Source organism: Schistocerca gregaria, chromosome 3 (assembly GCF_023897955.1).
Source record: "Schistocerca gregaria isolate iqSchGreg1 chromosome 3, iqSchGreg1.2, whole genome shotgun sequence".
NCBI classification, from domain to species: Eukaryota; Metazoa; Arthropoda; class Insecta; order Orthoptera; family Acrididae; genus Schistocerca; species Schistocerca gregaria.
Window position 1 is genome coordinate 606,680,926 of NC_064922.1, and position 13,783 is coordinate 606,694,708.

Consider the following 13,783-nt stretch of genomic DNA (forward strand, 5'->3'; position numbering starts at 1 on the left):
GGTAAACATCGACGTTTCATCCGGTGTTTCGGAAGTTCAAATGGCTTTGAGCACTATGGGACTTAACATCTGACGTCATCAGTCCCATAGAACTTAGAACTACTTAAACCTAAGGACGTCACACATATCCATGCCCCATCAGAATTCGAACCTGCGACAGTAGCGGTCGCACGGTTCCAGACTGAATCGTCTAGTACCGCTCGGCGTTTCAGAAGTGGATCTCGAAACTTTTCCTCATTTTTGTATAGCTTCCTGATTTACACACTGGACAGCTTGTAGACATAGTCTACACTTCTGGAAGTGATCTCGTAGACGAGTAGTCACTGCGTTATGATATACGGTTCTCCGTACTTATTATCGGATTTTGTTTTGCTTTCAATAGACCTTGTGTTTACAATGGCCACTCTGTCGAATGATGACGCATGCTGAAGAACTCTGGCCGCAATCTAATGTGCCATATGTGATGCAGCCCTTTTTATATCCTCACTCAATTTCCAGACGTTTAAAAGCTTCCGGGGAATCTAGCAAGATACAGACCGCATACGCGAGGAAAGTGATCGAAATGACGTAACGTTCAATATGTATGCAACGAACATAACTTACAGTTAACGTGGGTAGAATCTTAACTGCCCGAGTCTTACTAGAAAACTACGATGGCTAAGATTAATTGCCATAGTCTGTTGTAGCTTACGGTAGTTTTACGAATCAGGTTACAGCCGTTGCTGTCGTAAACTGTTACTATTAAGTCATAGTCTGTGATGTTCCCTCAGATTTTAGAGATTCGGTGATCAGCCCTTGTGAACCGATATTGGTGAGCCACCGCGATAGCATCAGTAACCGCTATTTCTCATCCTCTGACGTGTAAATTAAACAATGAGAACTCAAGAGCAAAGAGAGTAATCTCTGGTTATGGAACTGGTGTTTCCGTGTATTTCTCTTCTGAGCACAGCTTCCTGCATAGTAGTTTATCTCCATACAGATTTCATACAACTACGACGGCAACAAAATTACAGAATCACTTTTTCGAAAGCGCATAATTGACTCCCGTTGCGACATGTAAGTTTGAAATTTGTCTCAAAGGTACCTGCAACGATTTTCTATATTGGTGAAAAAGCGTGGCTCCCTGCGACATCACCCTCCGGATCTGATACGCTTTAAACATGAAGGTGTAGAAACACACGAAAAGCCGGCCGCGGTGGTCTCGCGGTTCTAGGCGCGCAGTCCGGAACCGTGCGACTGCTACGGTCGCAGGTTCGAATCCTGCCTCGGGCATGGATGTGTGTGATGTCCTTAGGTTAGTTAGGTTTAAGTAGTTCTAAGTTCTAGGGGACTGATGACCACAGCAGTTGAGTCCCATAGTGCTCAGAGCCATTTGAACCATTTTGAAAACACACGAAACAAAACCACAGCTCAGAAGTTCATATGAGTTGCAAGGTGGATTAAAAATGTCACATTGCCGCCAAACAGTACGATAATTCTGCTAAACCCCACCGTAAACGTGTCAACGATGAGAATGTCGTCACAGCCCAATTACCCACATTTCACTCCATCTTTAAACGTCTCTGCGATGAAGGCCAGAACCGCGATAGCGAGCGTAGGAATCACACAGTTCATGGGTTACTGAGCTAAGCATTTCGGACTCACCGCCGCTCCCAATCAACAGGAAAAGGCCTCAGGGGTGGAATAAATGGCGTCAACTAAATCGTCCCTTTTTAGTACGTGTTGATTAGGGAAACCGTTCAACAGTCTTGGGTGGTGTTTGCCTACCTTCAGGCGCTAGAAGAGCCGCGAGGCTGGAATTGTGTCGAAGTTTGTCAAGTACAATTGAAATGCGAGCAACAAAGTTGCGTGGGTGGTACCAACAATGTTAGACAATTCGCCGTTTTGTTCACATTACTTTGGATCACATTCAAATTTCGTCGAATGATTTTGAACAATTCCTAGGGGTTCCAAAGTGTATACAAGAGCAAAAATTAAGGTTGTGCTACCCTCGAAATGGGTGCGATCGTGTTCAATGCTGATGCAGCCCCAGAATGTCCTGAGAGATGGGTTGAGATATCCGAGGGCATTAGTACTGTCAAAGGCTGTCAAGAACATTTTCGTTTTCCTGTTGCTGATAGCACTGCGAACTAACGCACGTTTTCTTTAAATATACATTGTAGCAGTCAGGAGCTTTAATTAGCTTTGAGATTGGACGTGGTGAGTTGATGTTAGTCAAGAACGCCTTTAAAGCGACAAATAAGCCGTTATCAACAAGTCACCGAGTTTTAACGGGAACAAGGCTACGAGAAGGTGGATGTTCCTTCTGCGATACTGCAGAAAGACTTCGCAGAAATACAGCCACCTTACATGATTTTTGGCAGCAGTGGTCACGGGAACGTTTGGTCGCAGGAAGACCAGGCTAATTACGGCCCCATGGAACTACCGAGAGGGACGAATCCATAGTGTTGGGCATATGGCTCTAGCGCATCTTACTGCACCTGCTGCAGCAATCTGATCAGCGCCTCGCACCACAATGACACAGCGAACCGCTACAGATCGGTTACTACAAGGACAGCTCCGAGCCAGGCACCCTGCAGCGTGCATTCCACTGATTCCAAACCATCGCCATTTGCGACTTCAGCTGTGTCAAGCGAGAGATCAATGGAGAATAGGGTGGAAGTCTGTTGTGTTTTCTGATGAAAGCTGTTTCTGCCTCGGTCCCAGTGATGGGCGTTTGGAGGTTAGAAGGAGGTGAGTTGAGGGGCTTGCAACAAACCTGGCTCCATGTTAAACACAGTGGACCTACAGCTGGAATTAACAGCCGGATGATAATTTCTTATCACAGCAGGAGAACTTCCCCCAGGCACTGTGGCAACAAATTCGTATGTCAGTCTGGTGAATTGATCCGTTGTGCTGCCATTCAAATGGCTCTGAGCACTATGGGACTTAACTTCTGAGATCATCAGTCCTCTAGAACTTAGAACTACTTAAACCTAAATAACCTAAGGACATCACACACATCTATGCCCGAGGCAAGATTCGAACCTGCGACCGTAGTGGTCGAGCGGTTCCAGACTGTATCTCCTAGAATCGCTCGGCCACTCTGGTCAGCCAACTGCCGCCATTCATCAATAGCATTGCAGAGGATGTTTTGCAACAGGACAACGCTCACCCACATACCGCTGTTGCAACCCAACATGCTCTGCAGTATGTGGACATGTTCCTTTAGCGTTTTCAGTCACCAGATCTGTCTCCAATCGAGCACTTATGGAATATCATCGGACGATAGCTCTAGCGTCATCCACAAACAGTGTTAACGGTCCCTGTATTGACCGACTATGTACAACAGGCATCAAACTAAATGCCGAAACCTGACAAACGTCACCTGTACAACACAGTGCTGCATGCTTGCATTCAACATTCTGGCTTTTACTCCGGTTGTTAATGTACCAGCATTTTACATTTCAAATAGGGTACCTCGTTCTTACATTAACTTGCGATCTTGCAATACTAATTGCTTAAATATGTTAGCTAGACTAATGTATTTCCAAAATTTCATTACTCCACATAATTTTTTAGTGTTTCGACTTTTCCGTCAGAATATACAAACTAGAAAGAGATTTTTTGCGGTCAGAATTGGTATGAAGATTTGAAAATTAAAGTTACATTTGGTATGGGATATCTTGTTAGAACTGGAACACTAGCTTAATAGGAAAAGAAAGCAGGAAAATAATTGGCTCTGGTCGGTTTCAGAAACAATCATTGTATCGGTGATTTTTTTAAGAGGAAATCGAAGAAAAACCAATTTAATTACATAGATACTGCGTGTAAGGTAATTAAGAGCAATAACAGACACAGTCGAAAGTATGGTCATAGAACCGAAAACTTCCTACTGCACATGAGCCTGCAAAAGAGTCATATGCGAGGTAACTGCAAGTGTGTGGCTCCCAGCTGCCCTGACATCCGCATGAAGTATTGTCCTACCCAGGACAAATGTATTCGAAACGTAAACTATTCGGTTAACTACCCAGCTAATTGTGTTGAAATTATGCCGATCGTCAATAGACAATGGAATGTGGCACATGATGGGGTTGTCACAACTTACTGCTGGTGTAAGAGGACACCTAATGCGAAAATACTGTCCGGGATGCGCAAGTAAAGCAGGGCCTCTACAGTGGTTCCAGAATCACCAGACCTCTGGACTATTCTGTTCAAGTTCGTCTCAAAAGTGTAAACAACTCCCGTTGATAAGGTAGTAGAATTAGTGCAGAGAATTTTAGAGTCTTATCTAGAATTATGAAATGACGTGGAAACTTTGGAACTGTAACATGGAATACTTCCATTGACAAGTACAAGTGTAAATTGTAATATGTACTGTGTTTAAATGTATCATATAAAAAGGACGATAATCAACAAATAAATTATTGTACAAAAATGATTAGTTTCACTTGAGCGCTTCGGTAGTTAGATTTTTGAATACCTGCGTATTATTAGACATAGTTCGTGCGTTTTCGTCATGGTCTACAGTAGAGTCGCTTAGCACGTGCCTATAGTCCATTTATCTGCGTAGTTTTCCATGGCCTTTAGTATGGACAGCGATTGTTGTGTGCATATGTGAGCAGAGTTTGTGACACTTCGCTCTCAGCTCCAGGCTGTGATGGCTTTGGTTACACAGCTTGAAGCTGCAGTGGATGGGCACCATTGTTGTAGGCCAGCCACAGGGAACCAAGGGACGTCCAGCTCGTCTGTCCCCCAATCGGACCTCACCAGTTGCCAACCCAGTTACTGCTCGCACTGAGGCTGATCCCTCACCTGTGGTAGAGTGGGAGGTAGCCCCGGGGCGAAGCATGCGGTGAAAGACTTTCCAGGCGGCCGCACCTAAGGCCTCCCCAGTTTGTCTGACAAACAGACTCCAGGTGCTGTCTGTGGCTATCACTGTCGCTAAGACAGGTGCTGTCGCCTGTCCCGTTTCAGAGGAAATCACTCAGCCTGCAAGATCTGGGCAATCGCAGAGAGTGGGATTATTGGACGTTGGGAGCTCCAACGTGAGGCGCGTTTAGGGACTTGGCTGACAAGAAGGGTAAGAAAACCAATGTGCACTCCGTGTGCATACCAGGTGCAGTCATTCCAGATGTGGAAAGGGTCCTCCTAGATGCCATGAAGAGCACAGGGTGCAGCCAACTGCAGGTGGTTGCTCACGTCAGTACCAACGATGTGTGTCGCTTTGGATCAAAAGAGATTCAATCTGGTTTCGAACAGCTAACACAAGTGGTAAAGTCTGCCAGTCTTACTTGAAAGATCTCAGACGGTTCTGTGACCGTATAGGCTGCTCGACCTGCGCCAAAGCGTGGCTGGGTATGCGGTTCAACTGAATAGGTCAGTTGTCCACTACACGCAGGAGGCGGCTAAACGGGTAGCAGGGGCTATGTGGCGTGGAATGGGCGGTTTTTTAGGTTAGAGGATCTCGGAAAAGCACAATAAGGTCGTCAGTCACAAATGGCGCAGGCTGAACACAGGAAGAACGTAGATACAGGAACTGTTGGTATGACAGTTGTAAATTGTCGTAGCTGTGTTGGGAAAGTACCAGACCTCCAATCGCTAATAGAAAGCACTGATGTTCAAATCGTTGTAGGCACTGAAAGCTGGCTAAAGCCGGATATAAGCTCAGCCGAAATTTTTGCGAAGATCCTAACGGTGTTCCGAAAGGATAGGCTAAACACGGTTGGCGGTGGCGTGTTTGTTGTTGTCAGAAGTAGTTTAACTTGTCGCGAAATTGAAGTATACACTTCCTGTGAGTTAGTATGGGCAGAGGTCATTGTAGGCAACCAGAATAAAATAACAATTGGATCCTTTTACCGACTTCCCATTTCAGATGATGCAGTTGCTGAAATGTTCAAAGAAAACTTGAGTTTGATTTCAAACTCTTACCCGACTTATACGATAATAGTTGGTGGTGACTTTAATCTACTCTCGATATGTTGGCGAAAATACATGTTGAATTTCGGAGGTACGCGTGAAATATCATCCGAAATTTTGCTATACGCAGTCTCTGAAACTTATTTCGAGCAGTTAGTTCATTAGCCCACACGAATAGTAATCGGTTGTCTTAGCAACAAATAATCCTGAGCATGAAAACGGGTTCAGAGATTAGTGAACACAGGGTTGTCGTAGCGATATTGAATATTGTAATCCCCAAATTTCTCGAAAAATAAGCGAAAAATATTCGTATTCCAAAAAGCAGATAAAATACACTTGACGCCTTCCTGAGAGACAATGTCCACTCATCCAAAATTAATAACATAAGTGTAGACCAGATGTGTCTTAGATTCAAAGAAATAGTATCGGCAGTAACTGAGAGTTTTTTCAAAATTAATTAACAAACGACGGAGCTGATTCTCCTTGGTACACAAAACGGTTTAGAACACTGTTGCAGAAATAACGAAACAAACATGCCAAATTTAACCAGACGCAAAATCTCCAAGATTGGCGATCTTTTGCAGAAGATCGAAACTTAACGCGGAATTCAATGCGAGATGCTTATGACAGTTTCCAAACCGAAACTTTGTGTCTAAACCTGCTAGAAAATCCAAAGAGATTGTGGTCGTATGTGAAGTATTTTAGCGGCAAGAAACAATCAGTGCCTTCTCTGAGCGATAGCAATGGAGATACTATCAAAGAAAGTGCTGCCAAAGCGGAGATACTAAACACAGCCTTCCGAAATGTCTTCACAAAAGAAGACGAAGTAAATATTCCAGAATTCGAATCGAGAACAACTGCCAACATGAGTAACGTAGAAATAAATATCCTCAGAGTAGTGAAGAATCTTTTAATAAAAGCAAGTATTCTGGTCCAGTCTGTACACCAATTAGATTCCTTTCAGAGTATGCTGATGCATTAGCTCCATACTTAACAATCATATATAAAACCGTTCGCTCGACGAAAGATCCGTAAACAAAGACTGGAAAGTTGCACAGGTCACACTAATATTCAAGAAAGGTAGCTGGAGTAATCAATTAAATTACAGGCCCATATAGTTAACGTCGATATGCAGGAAGATTTTGGAACATATATTGTGCTCAAACAGTACGAATTACCTCGAAGAAAACGGTCCATTGATACACAGTCAACATGGGTTTACGAAACATCGTTACTGTGAAACACAACTAGCACTTTATTCACATGAAGTGCTATTGACAAGGGATTTCACATCGATTCCGTATTCCTGGATTTCCAGAAGGCTTTTGACACGGTACTACTCAAGCGGCTCGTAGTGAAATTGCGTGTTTATGCAATATTGTCTCAGTTATGTTACTGGTTTTTTGCTTTCCTGTCAGAGAAGTCACAGTTCGTAGTAACTGACAGAAAGTCATCGAGTAAAGTGATTTCTGGCGTTTCCCAATGTAGTGTTACAGGCCCTTTGCTGTTCCTTATCTATATAAACTATTTGGGAAACAATCTGAGCAGCCATCTTCTGTTGTTTGCAGATGACGCTGTCGTTTATGGACTAATAAAGTCATCAGAAGATCAAAACAAACTGCAAAACCAATCAAAAAAGGTATCTGAATGGTGCGAAAAGTGAAAGTTGTCCCGAAATAACGAAAAGTGTGAGGTCATCCACATGAGTGCTAAAAGGAACTCGTTAAACTTCTGTTACACGATAAATCAGTCTAATCTGAAAGCCGTAAATTCAAATAAATACCTAGGTATTACAATTGCGAACAACTTAAATTGGAAGGAACACACAGAAAATGTTGTAGGGAAGGCCAACCAAAAACCGCGTTTTATTGGCACAACACTCAGAAAATGTAACAGACCTAAGAAGGAGACTGTCCGTCCTCTTTTAGAACACTGCTGCGCGGTGTGGGATCCTTACCAGATAGGACTGACGGAGTACATCGAAAAAGTTCAAAGATAGGCAGCACGTTTTGTATTATCCCGCAATATGGGAGAGAGTGTCACAGAAATGATACAGGATTTGGGCTGGACATCATTAATAGAAAGGCGTTTTTCGTTGTGACGAAATCTTCTCACGAAATTCCGATCACCAACCTTCTTCTCCAAATGTTAAAATATTTTGTTGAAACCGATCTACGTAGAGAGGAACGATCACCACTATAAAATAAGCAAAATTAGAGCTCGCACGGAAAGATATAGGTGTTCATTCTTTCCGCGCGCTATACGAGATTGGAATAATAGAGAACTATGAAGGCTGTTTTATGGACACTCTGCCAGGCACTTAAATGTGATTTGCAGAGTATCCATGTAGATGCAGATGTAGATTCTATTATTGACGTATGTCGACATTATTTACAAAGAAGAAGACTATTTTTAAACATCCAGTGGCTATTTTGAATGTTTTATATAGCTCAGTCTTTTTGGGTTCTGCTTGTCAGAAGCACTGCTATGATAATTTCTCCAAATGCAACTCCCTTTCTCTGTTGCAGCTACCAGGAGAATATGAAGCGCTTCTCTGCCATCTACCGGGAGAACCAGAGCACGTCCCTGGAGAGGGCGGTGTGGTGGGTGGAGTACGTGATCCGCCACCAGGGGGCGCCTCACCTGCGCAGCGCAGCCCTCGACCTGCACTGGTGGCAGCTGCTGCTGCTCGACGTCATAGCCTTCATACTGGCTGTGGCGGCCGTCGCGGCGTTCGTCCTCTACAAGCTGACTCTGTGGCTGCTCACGTGGCTCACTCGACCCAGCAAACAGAAGAAACAGTGAAACTGTTGCTGTCTGATATTCCTTTATCTTGCAGCACAACTGTCTGTGTGTTTGTTCTGTGCAAGCTGGTTGAATGTATATTCAGTGTAATGATACAAGTGTCAAAATTGAAGAGCCATTGACATTTCATCAGAACTTCATAAGCGAACAAAAGGAACATATCAAGTATATGCATTTAGAAACTGGTTTTCTATATAACTAAATCATTGTGCATGTGCTGTATAAAATATATGGCAGTATCTGTGAACAAATGAAATGTCACCCAGCTTGAAGATCTGGGGATTACATATTCAGTTAGGATAGCATAAATCAGTGCCTTGCATACTAAGTCCAATCGTATCTTATCAGCTCCTCATCTCTTCAGATACTGCTATCCTTCGTATCACTGTTGTAGTCTAAAATATCTTTTTACATAAAATTAAAGTTACATTTCAATCAAATTTCTTGCTTTGCTGTCAATAATATGTGTTGCCAGCAACGTTTCTCTAGTATTGTTAAGAATACCCACCATAGCAGTACGTGACTGCACTAATTGACGCTCTCTGAGGCCTAAAAACAAAGACCAAGCGGATGAACCCGCTAGTCTCGCTGCAGCACTATGTGACAGGAAGTGAAGTGGAACTGAGGGAAGAGTGACTAATTATACTACAGCAGCTGTTGCACTGTTCCACGAAAGGAAAAGCCCCATCACCACTATGGTGCTCCATTTTCGGTCTACATATGAGCAATACTGGCCCAGCATTTGTTGTCCAGTTAGCGTATCTGAGTAGATAAGTAACTTCACTTCCTAAATTAGTACATATTTGCAGTTATTAAGTGCACTGTTACGTAAAACGTCTCAACAGCTGAAGCTGTCAACTCTATACCACACTGAAGATCCTGACCCAAGAGTAACATGCTGTCGGTATGTAATCGACAAGTTGATTTCATTTTATGCACCACCAATGCTTGGAATACTTTTCACATCATGACAGGTATAAAATTTATCATCCCAACCTCAGTTCTCCCATCATCTGAAGAAACCCACAGGCTTCAGTTGGATCCCTCTGCGTTAAAAGCAAACCATAGCTGGTTATAGAACTTCAATTGTTGTAATAAGTCAAGAAACGCACTACAGCAGTTTGCTCTTCTATACTTGATCATGATCAGTACCATTCTATTGGCAGTATTGACACTCAGCCTGCAAGATATAGTGTGGGTATCTGGTAAGTGGACTCACTAAGTGCAATCCACTCTATAAGTGTCGGAAATTCCGGAATGAAAGATATTTATGCCGTCTATCAGTAGCACACTTAACGGTGAGAGAAGTGCAGAAACTCTCCGGTCGTTCATTAATTTAGCACAAGTGATTACAACCTGGAGACACGCCTTCACATTACACTGTCACCGAGAGACAACAAAAAAGTGGCTCTGAGCCTAGGGGACTCAACTGCTGAGGTCATCAGTCCCCTAGAACTTAGAACTACTTAAACCTAACTAACCTAAGGACATCACACACATCCATGCCCAAGGCAGGATTCGAACCTGCGACCTTACTGGTTGCGGGGTTCCAGACTGTAGCGCCTAGAACCGCTTGGCCACTCTGGCTGGCCCGAGAGACAACAGCTAGATGCCACAATCATCAATCTGCTCTCTTTCTGATCAACAGCACACAGGTCACTGACTACAAAATACTAATCAAATACTTATCTGCCGTAGTTTACAGGAAAGCGTTTTACGCAAAAAGTTCACTTAACAAATATAAGTAAGTATGTACTTAATGAAGTGAAACTAACTCCACTATGTAAATATGAGCTCAGTGAAATTATTTTCTCTACTCACATAAGGGAATTGAACAGGAAATGCTGAGGAGGTATTGTCTGTCTCCAGACTGAATAGCGAGCAGCATTTGTTGGTCGTGTAAGTCGCCTTTCCCGGAACAACGCTACAACTGCCATACAGGATAACTAAGAGTCATTTTGTCCTCCAACGTGTAGAGCAATGCGTACAGATAATTGGTGAACATATATTTGTTGCCTTAATATTGTTAATAACTCATATGTCTATTCCAAGTTGTGTTAACACACTTTGTGGAAAATAAACACACCCGAAGTGTGTTTGCACACTGCGTCGACACGATTCACAAGGCGAGCTGTGGAAGGCCCGTCATGACTTTGTGAGGCACCCTTAGTTTCTCACTGCGACGTACTGAGGTAGAGAGAGTGGGGATTCGCGTGTGACTCTTCAGTTTGCAGACTTACGACGGAGGTAAGTGCATGAAGACAACAATCCGGCGGACCACCTTCTCTCACGTGACTACACCGCTCCCATGTCGCCAGTCTCTTCCAAGCTGCCACTCATCGTTCACACACTTAATTACTTAATAGGGTTCTACCTTACTGAAATGAGATACACACATTAAATATTTGTTTTAAAGTCAATGCATTTAACAATAAACATTTATTTTATACCATTAAAATGATATTTTCAATAATCTACGGTTTCTCCAGCCATACAAAGCGGAAATTATTACTCCTATAGAAAAAATGATATGATGTATTTTGTGGAAAATTTAATGTAGTTGAACTTCTAATCGTGAAACACGTTCAGTAGAAGCCAGGTTTTCAAGTCATTGAAGAAAAAAAAGACCGTTAAAAGCCTCCGACTCATGTCTCACCGGTCAGGATTTTTAGTGTTACATGGCACTACCCCCTACCACTGTACAAAAATTGGTGACTACACGAATTTTTCCCTCCCTTCGACCTTTTTAAGCTTCTTTGTCTGGGCTAAAAGGATACTTGTGATATGCTATATAAAAGGAAGCTAATGACTGGATGGTTCTTTCCTGTAACGTATACGAGCGGAAGACGTGGGCACATGTAACACGTATCACAGGTTACTTCTCATCCCAATAAAATACTTCGACGACCTATCTGATTTAAGCTGTTAACAAGCAGGATTTTTCACTTCTTTTATTCTCAACATTCTCTCATACTCCAATCATTATGGAACACAACGATCGTCCTTAATATTTCTTTAAAGTACAGGTTAGATCACTACCAATTTTTAATTTTGGTTACTGGTTTCGGTCTATAACACAATGAAGCAAAGCAAGCGCTGTATCATGTATAAGATACAGAGGCGAGCGAGTGCACGGGACTTACCCTAGTTCACTGCTAGTAGCGTCACGTCATCGTAACGCGCCTGCATATAGTATTGCACCACATTTAACATAAAAGTAAAAATTAAGATTTGTGTGTAAAACTTTGTTAAAGTATAGTTCTATGTAATAATGTTTCAGGTAACAAATCTTAATGTTATAAAATTAATAGTTTACGTAAAATTCACGTTTTGAAAGAAAAATAGGAGGCGCTAAATAATGACGCTAGGAAGCCAAAATTTGGTGAGAAGGTGCAGTAAGAAGTCATTAATGAGTGGTGCTGGTTTCCAAAACCATAAAACTAAAATTGACTCCAGAATCCGCGTTTTTCGGAAAAATCAGAGGCGCGAAATAATAGAGCTACAATATTGAAAATTGGTAGGATGCTTCAGTTCACCCTAATAATAATAATGGAAATACCACAATCAGTTACCTCTTCTAGTTTTTTAGTAATTTAGTAAAAACTACTTTTGTGAGTAAAATGTACATAAGCATTATAGATTAAGTACTTTAAATTTTAATGATAAAACAAATTCTTTAAGACCAATGATCAGATAGGACAATTAACAAAGCTACACCAAGTTTTAGTCTTGTAGCATAATTAACAGCTGATACAAGTCTTGATAAAGCTATGGTTCAGAGGTAACAATCTACCGTTAGTTCCATTGTAAAAATTCTAGAGAGTAAAGTTTTAATTTTAGCGGGCTGAGATTTTCTACGTGCTTCTGTACTGCTCAGATGTATGTATACAAAAATTGAGAAGTTTGTAAAGCTATTATTAAATGTGATATTTAAGATTATGTGCCTGAGATAGCGATCATTTGGAGGCTGCAGGCATCTGCATGGGAACGGAAAGAACAGATGCTCTCTTGGCGGTACGCGCCGGAGCTATATAAAAAGAGCGGCAGAGGCAGTAGTAAGCTCACTCCGCATTAGACCAACGCCTAGTCCACGCGAGCTTAACGTCCGATCGCGCCTCGCCTCGGGTGACGTCATAGCGGGCTGTGACAGGCGCGTACTTAGCAATGTAAACGGACATTGAAAATCGCGAGGACTGTACACCGTCCTGGATCGTTTAGACTTCGGTAACAAACTGTTATTGTGCCGTCCGTGTGAAGTATAATTCCGCGTGGCAAGTGGTGACTAACTCCACTTTAAAGGCGAGCATTAATCTTTTTTTTTAACATTATTGCGAACTATTAATAGAGCACCGTTAGTTAGAGTAATGAACTATTCGGGAGGAACTTGCTGTAGAAGTCGCCTCTGAACTATTAAACGATTGGCTGAATTAACAATATTTAATGTCTTTAGCATTTTCAGAAGTTTCGAGTAATTTGTGTGAGCCTTTAAGATAATAAAATCTTGTTTGGAACTTTAAATTTTATTGAAGCAGCCCTAATCCCGTGAAGAACTATGGATATTTTTCGTTTAGCTGGGCTGTACAGGAATGTGGCCGTGCAGACTGGGAACTAAGGTCAGTAAGTTTCCCTTCGCTTTCTGACTGGCCACCAAATTAGTTGCCAGGCTCGCGTGATTTAAGGTGGCAATGTTCAACTTTCATTCAACATTAAACAACGACTTCTTCGCCGTCCCACATATGTTGCATCGGCAATAGTCTGTTACGTGAAACGAACATTCAAACAACTCATTCGACAACTTCTTCGCCGCCCCACAACAATCCATAGGGTAAAGCTGAGAAATACGTAACATTCCCAGTTGGTCATGAATGACTTACTATTAGCCACCTAAGAACTAACGTAACAGCGACATAAGGAATGTATTACCCAGATGACGGGAGGAGCCAGTACGTGGAAGTAACTGCTCCATAAGCTACATGAGTTGTAAACTAACCAGCAAGGGCTATGGATTATAAAAGGAAAGCTCCACTCACTGTTTCCTCATGCGATCCGTATAACAACGACCACTATCGGCACATAGCGC

General features: G+C 42.4%; 1 protein-coding gene across 3 annotated transcripts in view; it reads left to right on the top strand.

Moving 5' to 3' along the window:
- The window catches only part of LOC126354651 (UDP-glucosyltransferase 2-like), a 77,551-nt gene extending 68,719 nt beyond the window's left edge, over positions 1–8,832 (top strand). For all 3 annotated transcript variants that reach the window (XM_050004426.1, XM_050004427.1, XM_050004425.1), the window contains exon 7: positions 8,427–8,832. In XM_050004426.1, the coding sequence (XP_049860383.1) occupies positions 8,427–8,703 (277 nt within the window). In that variant the 3' untranslated portion in view covers positions 8,704–8,832. The remainder of the gene's footprint in view (positions 1–8,426) is intronic.
- The last annotated feature ends 4,951 nt before the right edge of the window (positions 8,833–13,783 follow it).